This window comes from Ctenopharyngodon idella, chromosome 9, assembly GCF_019924925.1.
Source record: "Ctenopharyngodon idella isolate HZGC_01 chromosome 9, HZGC01, whole genome shotgun sequence".
Classification (NCBI taxonomy): Eukaryota; Metazoa; Chordata; class Actinopteri; order Cypriniformes; family Xenocyprididae; genus Ctenopharyngodon; species Ctenopharyngodon idella.
The window spans coordinates 35,879,256-35,900,498 of record NC_067228.1 but is presented as its reverse complement, the minus strand read 5'-3'; the positions used below and the strand labels follow the sequence as shown (position 1 = coordinate 35,900,498).

At 37.5% G+C, this 21,243-nt stretch overlaps 1 protein-coding gene across 1 annotated transcript in view; it reads left to right on the top strand.

Annotated features, from left to right (window-relative positions):
* The window catches only part of si:dkey-11f4.7 (piezo-type mechanosensitive ion channel component 2), an 80,878-nt gene that overhangs the window by 13,558 nt on the left and 46,077 nt on the right, over positions 1–21,243 (top strand). Inside the window, 10 exon segments of the mRNA XM_051906099.1 lie at positions 2,211–2,376; positions 4,140–4,205; positions 5,086–5,212; positions 5,698–5,855; positions 6,719–6,802; positions 6,804–6,983; positions 8,722–8,827; positions 15,192–15,373; positions 20,491–20,639; positions 20,797–20,964. Of these exon segments, the coding sequence (XP_051762059.1) occupies positions 2,211–2,376; positions 4,140–4,205; positions 5,086–5,212; positions 5,698–5,855; positions 6,719–6,802; positions 6,804–6,983; positions 8,722–8,827; positions 15,192–15,373; positions 20,491–20,639; positions 20,797–20,964 (1,386 nt within the window).

Genomic DNA, 21,243 nt, shown 5'->3' with positions numbered 1-21,243 from the left:
TATAAGTTAACATTACATTAAACTGTCATGTGGTTGGTTTTGACATTGGCTGTCATGAGGCCATTATAATAGTGTCATGAACATTTTTCTTGACCTCAACTACAGTGGTACAAATTGAATTTGTCATTAAAATGTCATTAAGTGTTAATACTCTGTCAAATAATTTTATAACAGTGTCATGAATAGTTTTCATTTAATGTTTTTTTTTTTTTTTTTTTTTAAAGTTTCCTCCAACAGAAGGTCAGATAAAAGACAATATCAGATTTCTTAAAAAAAGATGACACTGTTATAAAATAATGGTAACACTTTATTTTAGGGTCTTTTAACTAGTTGCTTATTACTATTAGCATGCATATTACTAAAATATTGGCTATTTATTAGTAATTATTAAGCACATATTAATGCTGTATTCTGTATGACCTTATTCTACATTCTTAATCCTATCCAATACCTAAAGTTTATGTTGTCTTGGTAATGTTTTTCAAAAAATGCTGGCAGGGAAAAAGTTTTATAATTTTTATACTATAAATCATTGTTGTCCTATATGTTCATGCTTAACCTAAAAATTTTTTAAATATTAGTATTTTTCTCACACATACATAGGCCTGAAGGTGAGCAAATGATGAGAGAATTTTTATTTTTGGGCAGTGTCCTTTTAATGAAATCTACAACATACAAGTAATGGTGAAGGTGTACTCAACACTCGACTTCCCTTACCCTGCTCATCCACTTTATAAAGAATTTGATATATAAAATATATATGTAATGCGTAGCATATTAAATTCAGTGTAGTTTGTGATTTATTTTCTATATATATGTAGCATATTGACAAATTCCTATTGCTCTTGTTCTGGTCGCTTCTTGGTGAGATAAATCTCAGTCTGTTTGCTCAATTGCAAGATACGCACATGTTACTGCACTTTTTGATGTTTTTATATCATAAATGCTTAGCACTAGATGTATTAAATGAAATTGTTTATCATATAGTCGATTGATGAATGCCATATAGTCGCGAAGGGAATGCATTATTTTAATGATATTATTCTCTGATATTCTAAGTAGACTACATATCTAGACAAAGAGAGAGAAAAGCATTACCAATGTATAGCTTTTAATTCCAAATGCAAAAGAAATAATTAATCATGCATGCTTTTTTGACAGTTAAATCCACAATTAATCTTGAGTCATTCTCTCACTTGTCTACCCTCTAAGTTGGTAATTTTTGCAAAATATTTTTGATGTTTGTGACTGTTGATTTGTGATAATATTTTACAATTCTATTTTTCTTTCATCCTGACTAAGATTTGTCTGTTAATACCATTTTATAAATAGTGACAGGCAATTGAATTTTTGGTAGTTAACATGCATTTTATGGTTGTTAATGAGTATTAATAAGTGAACTTGGAGCAAAAGAAATTGTTTCAATAAAAACTACTCCACGGTCCAGTCAAAACCATGCCTGTCTCTGCTTCCACTCCACACCATTACACTCTACATGCAACCATGGGCATGTGAACGATTTAATGTACTTTTTATTTTGGCTTCATTTGAAAAGTTGCCATTTTTGATATGATATATTTGATAAATTACATTGTAATAATACCATCAACTAAATAATTTAGCCAAAGGTACAAAATAAAATTGAGAATGCATTAAAAAAAATGCTATTTTATGCACGTTTACTGCACCCTAGAAAATTTTGACACTGTGAAAATAATTGGATGTACTGGTTGGCCCCTTGAAAAAAAACAACAATCTAAACTCCATTGTTATTAACACTAGCTAATATTAGTAGTTGATCAAGGTTGCATTTAATTGTTTTAAACTGCTTCTTGAACAAGTTCAATAGTCAAATTCGTCTGGCTATTGGACAACCTCATTGCCCAGCCCTCACAATGTGTACATGTCATCAGACAAGAAATGTTATGATGGGGAGGAGACATCAATGTTTTTGATTAAAAGATTACGAGGGCGCAAGTATACATTACCACATCTCAACCCAATTAAACACCTCTTGGAGATTTTGGACTGGCATGTTAGACCGTGTTCTCCACCACCGTCATCAAAATACCACAGGATGGAATATCTTTTGAAAGAATGGTGTTCCATCCATCCACACTGAAGCTTTTTTGGTAGTATGTTATGGTCCAACACCTTACTAAAACACTTTCAGCATCTGTTTGCATCTAACATTTCTGTCTTTTTACCAGGTTGTTTGGTTTGACAGCGCTCATCCAAACCAACATGTCAGAACCGTATAGTCTGGCTCTGCATGAAGATGGTAGTTGGCCTGCAATAATGAACCCACTGGTGCTTCTACTGCTGTATTTTTCAGTCATGAGTCTACTACACAAGTGGAATCATTCTATTGAAGAGGTACTGTAATGCACTTAACACAAAAAAATAAAATAAAATAAAAAGTGGCAGGGTGTCCAAACCTGCTTCTGGAGTGCCACCTTCATCTTCTGCAGAGTTTAAAATCAGATAAATGCATACGCCGTATATTACCTCACCTCCTAACTCATGTAGTTACAGAGCTAAACAGCTGCTGCTAAGTACTCACGTTGATGACACAGCAGTCAGGAGCGTTTATCTCCAACCTTAATTAAACACATCTGAACCAACTAATCAAGATCTTCAGGATTACTAGAAACTTCCAGTCAGTTGTGGTAGGGCAAGCTGAAGCTGAACTCGAGAGGAAAGTGGCCCTCCTACAGCCTGACTGAACACCTCTAACACAGTGGTTCCAAACCCTGATCCTGGAGTACACGCAACATTGCATATTTTTGATGTCTCTCTTATCTGACACACTCATTTGAGGTTTTGGAGTATTTAATGAGCTGATGAGTTGAATCAGGTGTAGCAGTTTAACCTAACCTCACACAAGACACCAGTTGGAGTTTCACAGGTGGCACCAAATTAATATTGTGAGTTTTGATCATGCCACTTAAGGTGAGTCTGAAAGTGCGAGATGACCTCTTACTCCTTTTACCCTGGGGCACCAGCTAAGGAATTTCACCTTAACAGTAAAATAACAACCAAAAATGAGGAAGTTTATCATCGGACCAATCTGAAGGATTTGTGAGATATCGTTAGTTTGTAGAGCCTCTACTGTATTATCAGCACAAGGAAGACACAAGTGTATTAAAATAAATTTTATCAACAAAAAGATAAACAAGCGTAAATCAACACAACTACTAAATGAATACCATGAATGATATAGGAATAAAGTGCAGAAGATGCTTAAAATACGATTGATTAAGTTGGGTGTGGCTATGTTATCTTATGGAAAGGTAAACTGTTGTTTCTCTGAAACAAATAAGGTGAAGAACCTTATTATGCATCAAACAAATAACTGAACAATAATTTGTTGACTAAAATCAGTTATATAACATCTAATATAAATTAGAAAATCATATACTGATAATATACAACAATGCCAAGGTCCCTGGAAAGAGGTTTGCTAAAGTGATATTTATGTTCCACATGGTTGAGTGAGCAGTCTGATGGTGGTGACTTCTTCCACTGGCTGTGCTGGGTGACAATGCAGTGGGGAAAAGAAGCCAGGATCTGTTCAACAGCCTAGAATGATTCCCCTGTGGAATCATTTGCATAATCTAAAACACACATTTAAAACAGTGTTTAGTTTCAAGATGGGTGCAGGGCAGAAACTTCCTGTGGACCAATGAGAAGTCCTGTCCTTCCAGCGCTTGTCTGTCAGTTGTCCTAGCTTCCTTGTATGATAATGTTGGAGAATCCATTCGAAATGTAACCTTTCTCCACTGTTGCAGTCAGAGAGGTGGACCCACCATAAATCGATTAGGGAGACATGATATCTAAAATGTCCAGTGCTGGGGGTACTCCAGGACCAGGGTTGGGAACCACTGCTCTAGCATATCTAAAATGCTGCAACCCAAATTGTTTTAATTACTGGCAATCCTGTAACATAATGTTTGAATAATATTTCTTCAGTTACTGCTAGGAGTTACTTAATGCCATTGAGTAAACCCACAGAGTTGTCCTGTTAAATGTTGCACTCCAGAAGTATTGCTCAAAACACAGATTTTTAAAAAATATATATATATGCAGTTGTGTTCATGTTTATCTGCATTTGTAACCTGCATATATACCATGCTCAGGAAAATGTTGAAAACTATGCTGAAGACTCCAGCATCCCATCAAACTTCTCCCCTGAAAGAAAAGAGGTGAGATAATTTATCTATAGAAATGAAAATCGAATTGCTCTCATGAAGTATCGATAAGAGTTTTGAGCACACACATAAAAATACAGCAAAATGTGCACTCACCAATATATTCACAGGACAGGCTCCAGGACCAGTGATGAGAAACACTGCCATTAGTTGGTGATCACAAGCAATAGACCTCTTTTTTTAACAAGGTTAATAAATCAGGGAAGTTTTTTTACTTTCTCAGGCCTTTGTGATTCCCTTGCCACATGGCAGTCAGAGTTGACATAACCCTCCTGCTAGAGTCTGTACTATGCTACCTCACCAAGCTTTTGAAGCATATTTTATTTACAAAACAACCTGACACAAAGTGAACTGTAGGCGAGTCAAGTAGAAACCAACAGCAGCTGATTACAGAAGAGAACAAATACAAAACCAACAAAACCAGACAATGAATAACCGAACTGATATGATATAAATAAATTAGATTAAAAGTCATTTAGAGCTATATACTGTGACTGTGCTACTGGAATCGCAATCTTAAAAACCTGTCCCATTTTGTTGACCTAGTCAGGTATGTGCCATGGGGAAGACATGCATGCAGCTCTCACTTTTGCAGGATCCCTTTTGAGAGTGTGCAAATCCTGGACCTTCCATAATGCCCTATTTTGCATGACCGATCAATGCCCTATTTTTGGTCTACGTTAGGTCATTAACACAGGCAGGCAGGATGATTTTCACATCATTTTGAAGAAAAAAACTCTAGTCTACTAGATTCAGTACTTAAAAGTTTTATGGATACATATTTAGTATGTGTTTTGTGACCTTATTTTAAACCCAAAGACAGTCGTATCATTATTTAAACATATGCTTTTTGTGTTGTTGTTGTTGTTTTTAGGCTATGGTGTTGGTGTGGAAGAGGACGTGGCAAGACCAGGAAGATTCTGGGGTGAATTCCCTGATTCTGGAGGATGATTACCCACATTGCTTGGCTTTGTCTCCATACACACAAACGATTTCTTACTGTACCTCAAAAAGTAAATATAGAAAGTCTACATTATTCTACATTATCCCAAATCCAAATACACACAAAACAACAGGACAGAAGAGAGCATGAGAACAAGGCCAGCTATGACTAAAGGCTAGAAGATAAAACCAATGAATAGAGGAGCTGGGAAGGAAGTGGGTTGGTGGCGAGTGCTGAGTGCAGACTGAACTGAGAAGGGCTGAGGTGAATTTAAATAGACTTCCCATGATAGAAAAGTGACTGGCTGGAAGATGGATCAGCTGGAAGTCAGCTGATATCTGAACTTTCTAAACTATTGCTAAAGTAGATATGGTTTTGTCATTACAACAGTCACAGATACATATACAAGTAATGGCTTGCAAAAGGCAAACTCCTAAAATATATATGATTTACACTGTCACTCTGTTCACATCTATTTATTAAGTTAATTTTGTTCACATTTAAGAATCTGTGTGTGTGATTGTGTGTTAAATGCATGCACAGAATATACTGTGGAGAATGAAAGCTGCACCGGAGGCAATGAAATATTGAATGACGTGGACCATCTATCTTCCACTAATCGATCTGGACCCAGTGCTTTGATCCTGCTTGGACAGTTCATCATGAAACAGAGCTATATAATTGCTCTCATCATCACGATGGTAACGTAATGTTTCTAGTATGCCTAGTAAGACCTTGATTAGCTGGTTCAGATGTGTTTAATTGGGCTTGGAGCTAAATTTTGATGGACAGCGGTCCTCCAGGAGCAGAATTGGACACCCCTGCTCTAGAAAAATAGTCCCTGACAATGACAGTAAACAGCAAGAGAATGTTCCTAGGTGTAAAATGCTTAATCTATTGAAATTAGGAACTGTTCTCATGTGTCATTAATTTTGCTTTGAGGGATTAAAAACATTGTTCCGTGCAGTTTCTGTCCTTGTTACATATGATAATTAGCAAAATTCTTAATAAAAGTGAAGTGCATGTCACTAATGTTGTTGGAGTGTCTGGCCATTAACAGAACAGGTTATGTTCCAGGGTTAGTTTACTTCAGAGGTATTCGGCTCCAGTCGCTGTGACAGATTTTGCACAATATGATATATATATATATATATATATATATAAAGCACTACTGTAATATGAAGCAATGTTTTTTTTTAATTTATTTCTTTTTTTCTCAGGTTTTTTTTTTTTTTTTTGCAATAGGAAATTTTCTATACTATATTTATATAATCAAAAAATACATATGCACATATGTATATACCACAAAAAATGTGTAATATACAATATAGCTAAGTATAAAAAAAATAAACCTATTGGCTCCACCCATATTATCTTTGCAAGTGTAACCGGTTGAATAATCCTAATATTTTCTTTTTAGAACCCGAATACATTGTGCATACTTCCCAATGTAAGATAAGCACACAAGTGTCAAGCCTTGTTTCATGAAATTGAGGGCACCTGCTCTTCTTCTGGATGGAGGGCCCGTCAAGTTAGATGCACGTTTTTCTTTAAATGTGTGCAGGTATGGAGCATCAGCTATAACTCATGGCTTACGTTAATATTACTGGTGTGGTCATGTGTGATCTGGATGTTGAAGGATCGGCGGACGGTTCGCTATGCTTAGTGCTCCATTTCTTGCTGTCTATGGGACATTGCTGCTAGTGGTTACATTCATCAGTCAACTCCATCTTAACCATATTGACATTTTCCCTACTTTACCGAAGCTTGTCTTGATTGACTTTGATGTCTATGGTTATCCAGTGCCTTGTGTGCATCTTGCTGCAAAGGTATGTAAACCTAAATCTTGTGATAGAGCTTAACAAAGTGTTCTCCATGTAGAGCTGCACGATTAATTGTTAAAGGACAAACACCATTGTATATTACACATATATGATCACGTCGCCACTACATTGTCATGTATATGAGTGTAATAGCGTCACAAATATACTTTTTAACAACACAGTATCTTTAGTTTAAAAACATTCAAATAATTACAGTACTGAACTAAGTACTGAAATCAATATTTAAACACTGATTTCTATTGTAGTGATGAAACGTAGCGTATACATCACCTTTTAATAAGTAATGCTTCAAATAAAGATTAGATATCTTAGATATTTCACTTGAGTTATTCCACTTCTCCCAGTTCGACAGTGACTCATTCTGATCTCGTCTTGAACAGCAAGTAGATGGGCTAGTTAAAAAAAAAAAAATCCTGCTCTTTCAGACAGTCTCAATCTGCAAAACTACACCCTATAAATAATATCCCAGATTAAATTTAGTGTGTCCCAAATCATAGTATGTTGAAACGAGTGTGCAAAAAACACCCAGATGGTGTACTATTTATATTTTGTGGATCTGTGCACAGTTAATACTGCCCACAGCCCCTTGTGCTGTGGAGGAGGATTCATGCTGTTTCTGTTTAGAACTACAAACATGAATGAAAAAAGAACTGCAAACATGTCGGATGTGGTGCTTTATCACTTTTTTCCCAATTAAAGCTACACTATATAACTTTTGACCTCTAATGGTTAAAAATACAACTGCATGCATCAGAAGGACACGGGACATCTTATCAGAGTGGATGAACACATAAATAAGTTTCTTTGCTTTTACAACCAGTGAATCCAGTTTTGAATGATATCTAGTCAATTTTTCTTGATCTTTTTTGATGAACTTTCAGCTTCATGCTACCCACAGCCGTTATCTGCTTTTCCGTGTGTATGGATATGACATGACATGCACAGGGAAATTACATTGATGTATACATTTTCCTGTGAAATCCATCCTGATCTCTCTAAAAAGAAATCACACATGTAAATGGGCAACGAAGCGGTCAATATTTTAAGATGCAATATTATGACGTTGTAGTATATTCCCAAACTTGCATACTCTCAAATTTCAATTTCACCTCAATCGTGCAGCTCTAAGTGTTTTCAAACTGTTCCTGGAGTCTCCCAGGCACTCCTTTATTTAAAACAGCCCAGCAAGCAATAACCATCATTTCACCATCTAGGTTAACTATAGACCTGATATAGTGAGTAACCCACTTCTAGCCAAAATAACCTTGAATTTTGTTACATGTCGTCTTTGCCCAAATAACTTGCAAGATGTATGATATTCCATCATGTAAGCAAAGTCAACAGTGATTACAAGGTGTCTGGTTTAATTTCTTTGACATGTTATCAAATCGATGACTAGTCTATACTTGGTCTATGGTTGGACATCTATTAAATTTTCGCAGACAGCCCAAATGTTGCCTTGTTTTAGCCTAGACTTCAGGGCTGTGTTTGGACAGCTATTAGATGTCTTCTAAATGCAAAATTGCTTGCTGGGAGATTATCAACTTATCATCTAATTAGTAGAGTACTCCTTGACCTGAGATGGGAACTGGTTGAAAACCTGTTTTATATCAATTAAAGAATTAAATCTTCAACATTGTTCGATTATTGTATTTTTATTAGATGTTAAAGACCTATGCATAACTTGCCATATCTGTTTTAAAATCGAATGATTTCTTTGCAGGTTGCTTATTCGTTTAGTTTCTGGATTTTACTTAGGCAACGGCTGAAAGAAAAAAACGAGGAGCTGCAGAGCACGGATGATTTAATGGAAGTCAAAGTTCAAGCATGTACGGATATCTTTTTGATCTTTTCATTGAAATTTTTTTAACAGAATCTGTGCATGATATACAGAAAATACAAGGTGTGGTTGTTCTGCATTGAAAAGGACTGTGGGTGATTGGAGAACACAGTGTATACACTTGATGCATGCATCAAAATATGCCAATTGAAGGCCACAAAACAAAGGCTGCCTTCCATGAGTCCTACACTCAGTGGCTACATTTACATGCACCCAAATAATCCATTTGTAATCAGATTGACGTTCATGTAAACACCTTAATCGATCCGATTGAGCTCGATCCGAATGAAATTTCGATCGGATTGGAAGGGGTGGTTTATTCCATTTCTAATCCGATCCAACAGCAAAAAATTACCATGTAAATGCTTGAATCCGACTACTTTCTCAATCGTATTCAGAAGTCTCTGGGGCACATGCGCAGTGCAATGTTGACACGCATTACGCAGTGCGCAAGTTCACGTTCAAGTCTTTAGTTGTAAAGATGTATGCCAACAGGCAGTGGCGTAGCTGTATCCCTTCGTCATAATATTGGAAATCTTTCCATTTTAAAACAAGAAGGGGAGCCAATGGATATCACACAAGAAGAAAAAGGTGAAAAAGTCTCAACCTCAGTCAGTATTCACTACAGAAAGTGAAAGTAAAAAGTGACAGAGCTGCCTGACGCTGCATTAACAGAGCATATTCTCTCAGAGACGAATTTCAACATAATATGCTGATAACGGTATATAACTGTTAATTTATTCCATTATTTCTCTTTAGGCTAGTGAAACAAATGAGAATAATAGTATTTCGTGTTAAACAGGTTGTTTTTTTTTAAAGTCAATGCTTGAAGTAAAGTTGCCCTTAATTTTCATTGACGACTGCGGTGTTAGGAAATATTATAGCCTACACTCTTGATAATTTTAATTATAGGCCTATAATTCATTGTATAATAGACTCAAAAAAATGTTTAAAACATTTTCAAAGATAGCTAATAGCCTAATCTTTTATTATCCTCACAGCACGTATAATATTAATTTAATAATAAAAGAAGCCGAACCTAATAGTTATAATAATAGACTAGAAGAAGGTAACAGGCCTACATTAATTGGAAATACCAAATGCTCTTAATATTGTCAAGATTTGATGCTTTTGACAATATCTCTGGCTATCGTCGATACATGATCATCGTCTGTTGACGCGACCCGGGTTACCGCAAGTGTGATTGATATGACGTCACACACGCAGAGCGCGTGCACAAAAGTTTTAATTGGAACGTATATAAAACACATATAAACGGATATTTGAATCAGATTACAATGTTTAGAGTACATGTAAACAGACCTGCAATCGGATTCAATTCATTCGGATTGACAAAAATTGGTGCATGTAAACATAGCCAGTGACTGTTTTCTTTGCAAACAGTATTAATGCAGGTCCTAGAACTTAAACATAAATCAGGTTTCTTACATTGATTGGCTCCCTTGCCTGATTTATTAATTAATACTGTATATGGGCTAGGTGTGCATTACATGATTTTAATGCACAAAGTGGAGTGCTTTATACAATACAGATTATTTTAAAGCAGCTTCACAGTAACAAACAGGAACATACAGTAATGATGCAAACTTCAATTATGAGACAAATTCATATTCTGCTGTAAAGAAGAGCTATAGAAGACAGTTCAATACCAGTATCGATGTTGCAAATTGTGGATTGGAATAAACCACACCAGCATTTGGTGGGAGAAGAAGCTGGCCATAGGGGTCTGTGCCGAGGACTTGTCTGGTTCTCGTGGTCTTCGCTGAATATCTGTGCCAAGGGCTGTCTAGTTGACTAGGTCTTCACAGTAGATCTGTCCTTAGGGCCTGTCTAATTGTCGTGGTCTTCACAGACATTCTAAGATGTTTTGTGGTTGTCTCTGGGAGTAGGTCCACTATCTGGTCTGGATACTGACCGGATCCGGCTGACTACGATAACCTTGAGATAAGGATAAGACATACAGACTAATAACTTTCGATGTAACAAGACAACATCAGGTTTTATGGGAAGTGTTCCCAGTTCCAGTTGTTCAAATTAATGCAGCCTAACAATCTCTTAATGGATTTGAACAATGCAATTATGATTCTGTGTTATGTGTATGCTAGGTTAAAGAGATGGGTCTTTAATCTAGATTTGAAATGACAGAGTATGTCTGCCTCCCAAACAATGTTAGGAAGACTGTTCTAGAGGTTGGGTGCTAAATAGGAAAAGGATCTACCGCTCACAACTGGACAGAATTTTGAGACTGCAAAGAATGTGAAGGGCGATAGGAGCTCCTTCAAGTACTGAAGAGCTAAATCGTTCAGGGCTTTTTAGGTAATCTGCAAGATTTTAAAAAGTGTTCAATGCTTAATAGGCAGCCAGTGCAGAATTTGTTCTAGCCAATGCTAGGAAAGAGAGAGTCCATAGTTTTGGTTGCAACATAGAGTTCTTCTAAGCTAGTTGCGAAAATTAGAAAGATTGTTAACAAAGCAGTCTTTAGTGGTAGAAGTTATAGTTCATTTTGCAGCCTGGCTAAATGGAGTATACACAAGACTAGATAATGATCTGAGCTGTCATCGCTTCACTGCAGTATTTAAACATCATCAACACTGATTCCATATGACAATATTAAATCTAAAATATGATTATGACGATGAGTGGGTCCTGACACATGTTGTCCAACTCCAATAGAGTTTAGAATATCATATCAATAAATATAAATCCAAATGCATCTTTTTCATTATCTATGTGGATGTTAAAATCACCAACAATTAAGACTTTATCTGCAGCCAGTACTAACTCTGATAGAAAATCAGCAAGTTATTTAACAAAGTCTGTAGTGTACCCTGGTAACCTGTATACAGTTGCCAGTACAAATGTCAGACAGGATTTATTGTTTACACTGTGTAACTTTATATAAAGCACCATCACTTCAAAAGATATGCACTTAAAACCAGACTTTTGAGTTATACTGAAAAATTTTGCCTCCCCCAGTAATCTTGGGAAGGGGAGTAGACTCATTTAAAGTAATGCAATTGCATTACTAGATGTGCTTACTAACACAGCACATCTAGATTAGGATCTGTGATTTATATAATTTAACAAGAAGTGTTTTAGTAGAAAGTTTTTTTTTTTTTTTTTTTGTATTTATTAGTTCAGGGGACAGACACAGTTTCTATATTATGATATCTAGGTGAAAGAGTCTCTATGTGCTGAGATTTATATGACTTATGTGGCATAAGCCAGTCTGTCTGCTTCCTGACCTGGGCCCCAGTTAATCTAGTATTTACAACACAACAAAGAGCCAGATTTCTAGACCGAAGACCAGCATAACTCCAGGCGGAATGGTGACCATCTCTTTTTTAACAGGTCAGGTCTACTCCAGAAACTCATCCAATTCATCAAACAAAGCCTATATTTTTCTGTGGACACCAATTAGACATCCAGCTTTTGAGTGATGACTGTCTTCTATGTACAGTGTCTCATCACCACAGTAAGAAGGGAGGGGGCCAGAGCATATTACAGTGTCTGACATTGTACTTGCGAGTTCACACACCTCTTTAATGTTATTTTTAGTGGTCTCTGACTGACGAAGTCGAACATTATTAGTGCTGACATGAATAACAATCTTAGAGTATTTAGCACTAGCCAGCACTTTTAAATTTGCTTTGATGTCAGGTGCTCTGGCTCCCGGCAAACGTGATTATGGTGGCTGGTGTCTCTATTTTCATGTTCCGTACAATAGAATCGCCAATGACTAGGGCACTTTCAACAGGATTCTCAGTGGGTGCGTCACCGTGTGCGGAGAACCTGTTTGATGTTTTAATAGGAACGGAACAGCGGTGTTTTGTCCCATGACAATGTTGTCTCACAGTCACCCAGTTGCTCAGCTGCGGGGGCTCTGAAACTGGAATTGAACAATGTAAGGGGCTCGCTAAGTTAGTCACATCCAAAGCCATATCTAAAACATTGCATTCTTCTTACTATCCTCGATTAATGTTTGGTTGCATATCTCTAATTCCTAAATCATCTTTGTCAGCCTAAATTTGTCCCTGCATTTACCACATGTGAAACCCTCACCGCTGACAGAGAAGGCTACGCTAATCATGTGGCAAGCAGTGCAAGTGACAATAACAGGAGAAGATGCCATGACCTACCATGTTTGTTGACTGATTACGAATTATCACCGTTGATCGATGGACTCATAAAAGAGCAGGAGAAAAGAAATGTTAAACACAAATGACAAGTTAACAGACTAACCAACCTGTGCAAGTGATAGTGGTTTAGATTAAAATTCTAGCGATGTCAGATTAATTTAATATATAATATTTGTTACATTAAATGACTGTACCGGAACTAATGCGGAGGCAGGCAAAGAACCACCCGATGCGCAGGTTGTCTCGGCGAAGTGCACCTAACTGTGAATTATCCTGCTTGTACCATGGTCATTTGCCAGCACTGACAAATTAAGGCCCTGATATACTTCAAACAAAATCAAAGAATGAACTGACGTGACATAATTTCAAACAAAATCAGGCCAAAACAAAGTTTGTTTGTGTTTGTTTGGGAGTTCGAAACAGCTTGCCAAAGCGAACTCTCAGGAAAAGTTCGCTCCAGCTGCAAAACCTTTGTACTACCATTGTTCTGTGACGATAATGTAATAGGAGGTGTGCACTAAGGCTCCACCTTCTTTCACATGGAACTCTTTTCTGACATATTTCATCTGTTGAGTTTGTCAAGGTAAGATCTCCACGTGTGAAAACATGAACACACTGGGGTGCGTTTCCCAAAGCCAACTATGGTCGCAAGTTCCGTCGTTACCAATAAAGTTCAATGGAACTTGCGACCAAAGTTGGTTAACGATGCTTTTGGGAAACGTACCCCTGAATAGCAGCTTTATAGTAGAAAATGAAGTTGTGCTTCTAATGAAATGAGGCACTGACACTGTTTTTCATGTTTGATACTGTAAAGCTGCTTGCTTTTAAGCAGTCTATTGAACAAAATGCCATATAAATAAACGTGACGTGACTTTACTGGAGTGCTAATTTGCAGAGCTCATGCTAACATATCTGTGTTGTTATGATCAGATGCTTTTCTTATGCTTTCTATAAAAAAAATGCTTGCTGTTTTCTGATATTTTTTATTTTTTTACTGCAGCACATATTGACATATGTTTACAGATGCTCGATAACAGTATATCGCTGCTCACGTATGTTGAACTTTGTTTTACCCCTAAACAAAGAACGAAAAAGAAGTTCGCCGTGAGTATATCGGGACCTTTAAAGCTGTTGCTAATGTTTACAGAGATAAAGTAGTGTGGAAAGATTGAATTCATTTTAACAAATTATAACATTTATTTGAATGAATTAGCTTTCCCCCAGTCTAAAGACAGTGGACTGGATAAACTAAATTGGCCGTAGGAGTGAGTGTGTTGCACGACTTGCACAAGTCAGTGCACTCCAGTGCTGGGTTGCGCCAGGAAGGGCATTCGATGTAAAACCTCTGCCAAATGGCTGTGTGGATAATTCTGCTGAGGGGACAATGAATAAATAATTTTAGACAACTCACACATGTATTCCAATGGGCCCCAGCTGAAAAAAAAAATCTTTAACTAGCTCAAGCTAGTCTGCTAGTCATAGTTTGTTTATGATGGTCTTAGCTCATTCAATGTCTTATCATAGCTTAGCCAAGATGGTTTTCCTGCCCTGACCAGCTGAAAAGTGCCCCAAGATAGCTGCAAGACCACACAGGTTGCTTTGAGTGCATGATAGAAATAGCGTGCTTCCCATAACGTTTACGTTTTAGGTCAGTAGGCAGAGAGTAGGCGGTCTTTTCTGGCTGTTCAAAACATATTTGACTACCTCTGGAAGTGGTCAAGAGTGGACAAGATCAAAACATTTTAGACCCCGTTTACACCATTATTTAGCATCATCCACTTGTGATTGGATTGGCAAAAATGCTTCTTATTACCAGGTGTAAACAGGGCCATAGGCTTAAGTTACAGCTTGTAATTTACAGTTTTTAATTCTTATCAATTACTTCAATTTCAGTTGATGTCAAGTGATAGAAATATGCTGCTGTTTCTAAGACTATAAATTGCAGTAGATTACTATGTCTTTTCATAAAACAAAGTTGAAACCTTTATTAATGTGTTGTGTAAGTGGGTATAACATGGTGAACACATAAATACCTTTTGGCTACCATATTTTGCTTTCCTGAAGGTTTAGCAACAGTTGAGGACACAGTGTGGAAGTCTCATCTAGTTCCTTCATGTTTGTATGAAAAAATAATATCTCACTTGCAAAATAATTCATATATTGTGGAAATGTGTTTGTATGTTTCTATTACAGGTGACAACAGTCAAACCTCTCAAATGATGACTGTGTTGGGAGCATTAGTAAAAGGCATTTTGGTGAAGTACTGGATCTTCTGCTGTTGCTTCATGTTCTTCTTTGTCAGTTTCTCTGACAAAGTGGCAGTCTACAAAATTCTCTATATCTGCTTATTCCTTTTCTGTGTGGTTCTGTATGAGGTGAGTTAACACCATGCGTCAACCTTTTCAGGGCCAGAGATAAGAAAGTACACCCTCTTTTAATTGTATGGTTTTTCATATTAGGACATAATAAAAATCATCACCCCTCTAAAATTAGGTAAATACAACCTCAGATGAACATAGTTCATGAACAGAAATTAAGAGGGTAAGTAGCAGTCAGGCATTGCTAATCAAATGCCTTTGATTAATTGATCATCAGCTAGCTTGACCAACTCTATAAAAGCTGAAGTTCTGGCAGTTTGCTGGTCTGGAGCATTCAGGTGTGTGTTAATACAATGCCAAGGAGGAAAGACATAAACAATGATCTTAGATAAGTAATTGTTGCTGCTGCCATCAAACAAACAACTTGAAGTTCATCATTCTAAAGTGAGGAAGTATTTTCACAAGTGGAAGACATTCAAGACGGTTGCCAATCTTCCCAGGAGTGGACGTCCCAGCAAATTCACCCCAAAGGTCAGACCCCAGAGAAAATCGCAAAACACCCAAGAACTACATCTCAGACTCTACAGGCCTCATTTAGCATTTTAAATGTTGAAGTTCATGGCAGTACAATTAGAAAAAGACTGAACAAGTATGGCTTGTTTGGAAGGGTTGCTAAGAGAAAGCCTCTTCTGTCTAGAAAGAACATGGCAGCACGGCTTAGGTTTGAAAAGTTGCATCTGCTCAAACCACAGGACTTCTGGATCAATGTTCTTTTGACAGACGAGACCAAAGTGGAGATGTTTGGCCATAATGCACAGAAAACCAAACACAGCATATCAGCACAAACACCTCATACCAGCTGTCAATCACGGTGGTGGAGGGGTGATGATTTGGGCTTTTTTTGCAGCCACAGGACCTGCAGGCACCTTGCAGTCATTGAGTCAACCATGAACTTCTCTGCATACCAAAGTATTCTAGAGTCAAATGTGAGGCCTTCTGTCCGACAGCTAAAGCTTGGCCAAAATAGGGTCATGCAACAGGACAATGATCCAAAGCACACCAGAAAATCTACAGCTGTCACGACTCAGGTCCTTAAGAGAGCTGTGCATAAACAAATGCCCGCAAACCTCAGTGAATCGAAGCAACCTTATAAAGAATAGTGGGCCAAAATTCCTCCATAATGATGTGAGAGACTAAGTCATAAAGAAAATTACTTCAAGTTATTGCTGCTAAAGGTTGTTCTACAAGCTATTGAATCATAGGGTGTACTTAGTTTTTCAAACATGGCTTCTCCATTTTGGCTGTATTTTTGTTAAATAGTTCATCTGAGGTAGTATTTTTCTATTTTTAAGACCTGCTAAAACCAGATGAACATATTAGTACATGGACCCCCTGAAGGCCTTCCGAAGCGAAACAATGTGTTTGTGTAATTTTCATTTGAAAGTGAACTAATCCTTTAAAACAGGCGTAACATGAGTTGACATTTTAAGTTGAATTTTATATTAACATTTTAATTAAACTGCTACAGCAGGGTGGAAAATAGCCTACCCAATCCATACAGTGATCTTGGTGTCAATTTCTTCACTTTAAAATCACAATGAACAATGTTTTTTATGAAATAAAAGTGGTTATAAAAGTGGTTATGCTTCGGAATGTAGTAAAGTAAAATTTTTCTAAAATATAAATGCAGATACTTAATAACAGTACCATAATAAAAATACTTAATTACTGTCCACCACTGATTGGAAATAATGTAACAGTTAGATATTTATCCACAGTTACCTAACTCTTTCTCTGTATTTTGCTCGTGTTTTTTTTTTTGTTTGTTTGTTTGTTTTCTTAAAGGGTCCATAAATTAAGCCTCCACTCTGTTATCAAAAAGGTGCTTCCTTTTCTGGCCTAGGACACACTTACTTTTTCAGAAAACACAGATATTTTTGAAAGGCCATCAAAGGAGAACAGTGCTCTTTAGAGCTCATCACGATGTAGTAATAACATCTACTAGCAGGAGCTAACCAGGGCTGCGTTTCCCAAAAGCATCATAAGCCTAAGTTGATCGTAAAAACGATCGTACAAGTGATCTTAATATTACGGTCTGTTTCCCAAAAGCATCATAACTTAAGTAGCTCTTGAAAATCATTGTAGATCTGCGAGTGCTCTGGAGTAATTGTAAACCCTTAAGTGTGTCATAAGAAGACAGAGTTATGAGGTCACCTGCAGAACAATCTGCAAATTACACCTTTAACTTTATTCAAGTGCAATGTGATTGTATTATAAGGTTTTGATTGTACTTTTTTGTACACTTTATTACTTTTTTTTTTTTTAAATGAGGGCAGAAAACAAACAAAAAAATTGCAAATACACATCTAGATTAAATGACTGAACAAAAAATGAATAAAAGAAGTAATGTAGGAAATATGCTTCAAAGACTGGGAAAAATAGGAATAAACTCAAAAAAATCTGTCAATGTCTTGCCGACATGCATGAAAACCAGCCATGTATTGGGCATTTCTTGGTTGGCCATCATGTGGTCCCATGCCATCTTCGTCCTCCTCCTCCTCCACCACCTCTTCATCTTCCTCCCTGTTAAGTAAGAGCACTCTCATCTGTACCTCAATGTTGTATAGCTGTTAATATTATTACTGCACAGCACTTTTGTGAAGCAAACAGAAGACCACCGCTGGACTAGTGAATAGCCTGAAAGCGCAGCTTCCACCTCCCTATTGTGCATTCCACAATACTGCGTGCAACACGGTGTGCTTTGTTGAAATCTGTGTCCTGGTTATTCAAAGGATTTGCCACAGGGGTGAAGAGATATGGCCTCAGTGGGTAAACACTGTCCCTAAGCAGCCTCCAGTGTCTCTGTGAGTTTTGTGCCTCCTGACCCACAGATGAATTGGTGAACATGAAGGAGTCATGTGTGCTTCCGGGCCTCCTTGCCACAATGTTTGTGATCAAACTCTTGGCAGTTGACAGCTGCATAACCTTTGCGGCATATATATACACATGGCCATCCACAGATGATGTAAGGATCGGGATCAAGGTACCATCGATCACTCCGATGACCTGTGGGATGTGATGATGCGTTAAAAAATACTGTTGCATTTCTCTGATGTCCTGTCTTGATGCTAGAAATTTATTGTGTTCCGCAGCAATTGGAAGAAATGCATTGGTGACCGCTTAAACTGCTCTTGCCTTACTTAGTCCAAGTCCATCACCAAGTACCTGGAGAAAACTGCCTGTTGCATAAATAATCAAGGCTTCTAAGAGTTGGACTTCAGGGGAGAAGGCAAATTTTCTGCTGGTGGCACACATCAGTTGAGGTCCAATGCTATTTGTCAGTTGGGCTATTTGTCCCCTTGGCAGACAGTATCTCCCAATTATAGCCATGTCATCAAGGATATCCAAGGGGTTTTGATGCTTTCTGATAAAGGCATTTAATGTCACCAATCTACTTCGTGGTCGTCTCTGTCTTTGTCTTTCTCTGACCCTTAACTGAAGAACACATTGAAACTTACATGCTTATGTCTGAAAATAATCATCAATCATTAGCCAGTCACTTCAGAAACACTTGGAAGAACTCATAAGAATTATTATGGTATTTCATAGGGCCTTAGGCCTTGTGTGGTTCAACAAACACATGGACATCAAAAACATTGCAGCAACATAGTTTTATTAATTTGGGTTATTCAGTTCCCCAGGACCTGCAAAAAACATTGTAAAGTGGGATGAGTCATATCTACATATAGAAAGCACTTCACATTGCACAAGAAATGACAGAAACTTAATGAATCCCTATTGAACAATAATCATATTACCTGGCTCTTCTGGCAAGATAATTGGCACAGAAATGGATGGCCTTGAAAACTTCATCTCCTCTAGTGCAAGACTCTTCTCTTCTCCTCTCTTCTCCTCTCTCTCTTCTTCTTGAGCTCAATGAGCTGCTGTTGAAAATTGTTATCCCTCTGGTTGGCTTCTTTAAGACATTCTCTAATGTCTTTCAAGACATCTTGAAAGACATTTCTTTCTCTCCAGTTGAACTAAGTCCTGACTACAAGTACACACATTATGAAACTGCTGAGGTGTTGTGGCTGCAGTCTGGACAACTGAAGATGGAGGCTGAGGCCTGGGAGGGTTGTTTGGAGGACTAGGAGATGGTAGGTGCTGGGAGATGGCAGGTGAAACTGATAGTTCCTCTGAACATGAAGGACCTGGCTCAGGCTCAGGTTGAGTTACCCCTACTCCTCCATGGATGTCAATACCACCACTAATGCCATCTGAAGCACATGCGCCAAGTATTGACAAGGCCTTCTCTTCCTCTGCTGTGAGATGGGGGGACTCATTGGTCGCACCACCTGTTTTTTTAATTGCAGTCCTCTGCAGTGCCCTCTTCCTTTTTGCCAGACTTGCAAAATCCTGCCACTTCTTGCGGACCTCATTGCCTGATCTTTTAACCCCCCTGGTTGCTGTTAATTTGGTAGCAATGTCCTCCCAGATGTTTTGTTTCTCCTTATTTGTATGGTGTCCTTTAAATCTGGTGAAAGTAACATCTTTATTCCGCTCCATCTCCTCTAGAAGGACATTTATTTCATCTTTTTGAAAGGTATCTTTTCTTGTTTTTGTCTTTTTTGTTCAGCCATTTTATCAGTGCCTCAGCCTGTAGGTGCTTTATATAGACGTGTCTTGATTGCTAATTGACATCAGATGACGATTATTAAGTGAAACGTTCAAGATACGATTCCATATAAGGTTATATTTCAGCACTTCGCAAATGGAGAGCGACTCTTAAGTAGCACTTAGAACGCGTTCTCTCGTGTTCATGCTAAGTGCATTTTTGGGAAACGCACGTAGAATTATGGCAAGCGTTCGTAACCTTGCACATAGAGAGCACTCTTAATATCTAAGATACATTGTTATTGGGAAACCCGGCCCTGGCCATTCTAACGAGCAAACTCACTTTCAAATTTGACTGGAATTTTCAAATTTTGAGAATGGAATGCTCACTTTTCACCATCCAGTCATTTCCAGATGCATAAAATAAAGTCTCTACATATTTTTTTTGTTTGTTTGTTTTGTTCTCTCTTTGAATTTCATTATGGAAATGTCACAGTACCCAAGTAAAATGGGTTGTGAATTCTGTTTAACTTGAAAATTTATGTAACTGTTTTGTCCAGGTGCATTATCAAGTATGGAGAAGTCAATTGAAGTATTTCTGGGCGGTTGTGGTTGGATATTCAATGCTAGTTTTGATCCTGATCTACGTGTATCAGTTTAAAAGTGTCTGTAACCTGTTCCAACAGATTTTAGGCATAACAGAGGAAAGGTAAGTACTGCCATGAAGATAATCATTTCTTATTAATTTTTGGTGCCATTTTTGCCCCCAAAGCCCTGTTAATGTTCATAAATGAGTTTGCTGATAGCATGTACATATGATTATGAGACAGCTTTTACACATGAAATCCGTGTGTTCACTCCGTCAGGTTGCGAGATCTTGGGCTGGAGCAGTTTGACACCGTTGAACTATTTGCGCGAATCTTACGACCAGCTTTCTTCCTTCTGGCCTGCATTCTTCAGCTGCATTATTTCAACTGTGACTTCCTCTCTTTAACCGATCTTCAGACAGTTTCGACAAAGAACAGAACAAACAGGTGTGTCAAAATACACAGACACATATTGCACTTTTGTCTTTTGGACTCAATAAAGGAATTGTTATAGAACTCAATAAATAAAGTCTGTGTGGAGTTTTTATTCTGATGGTATTAATATATATATATATATATATATATATATATGACCATATATATTACCATGAGAATAAAAACTACACACAGACCTCTGCATACTCCATAGCCTACATTCAAACATTTCTTTTAATTTTATCTTCATTTCCCTATGTCAACCAGTTACATCAGCAGTAAACTGAACAA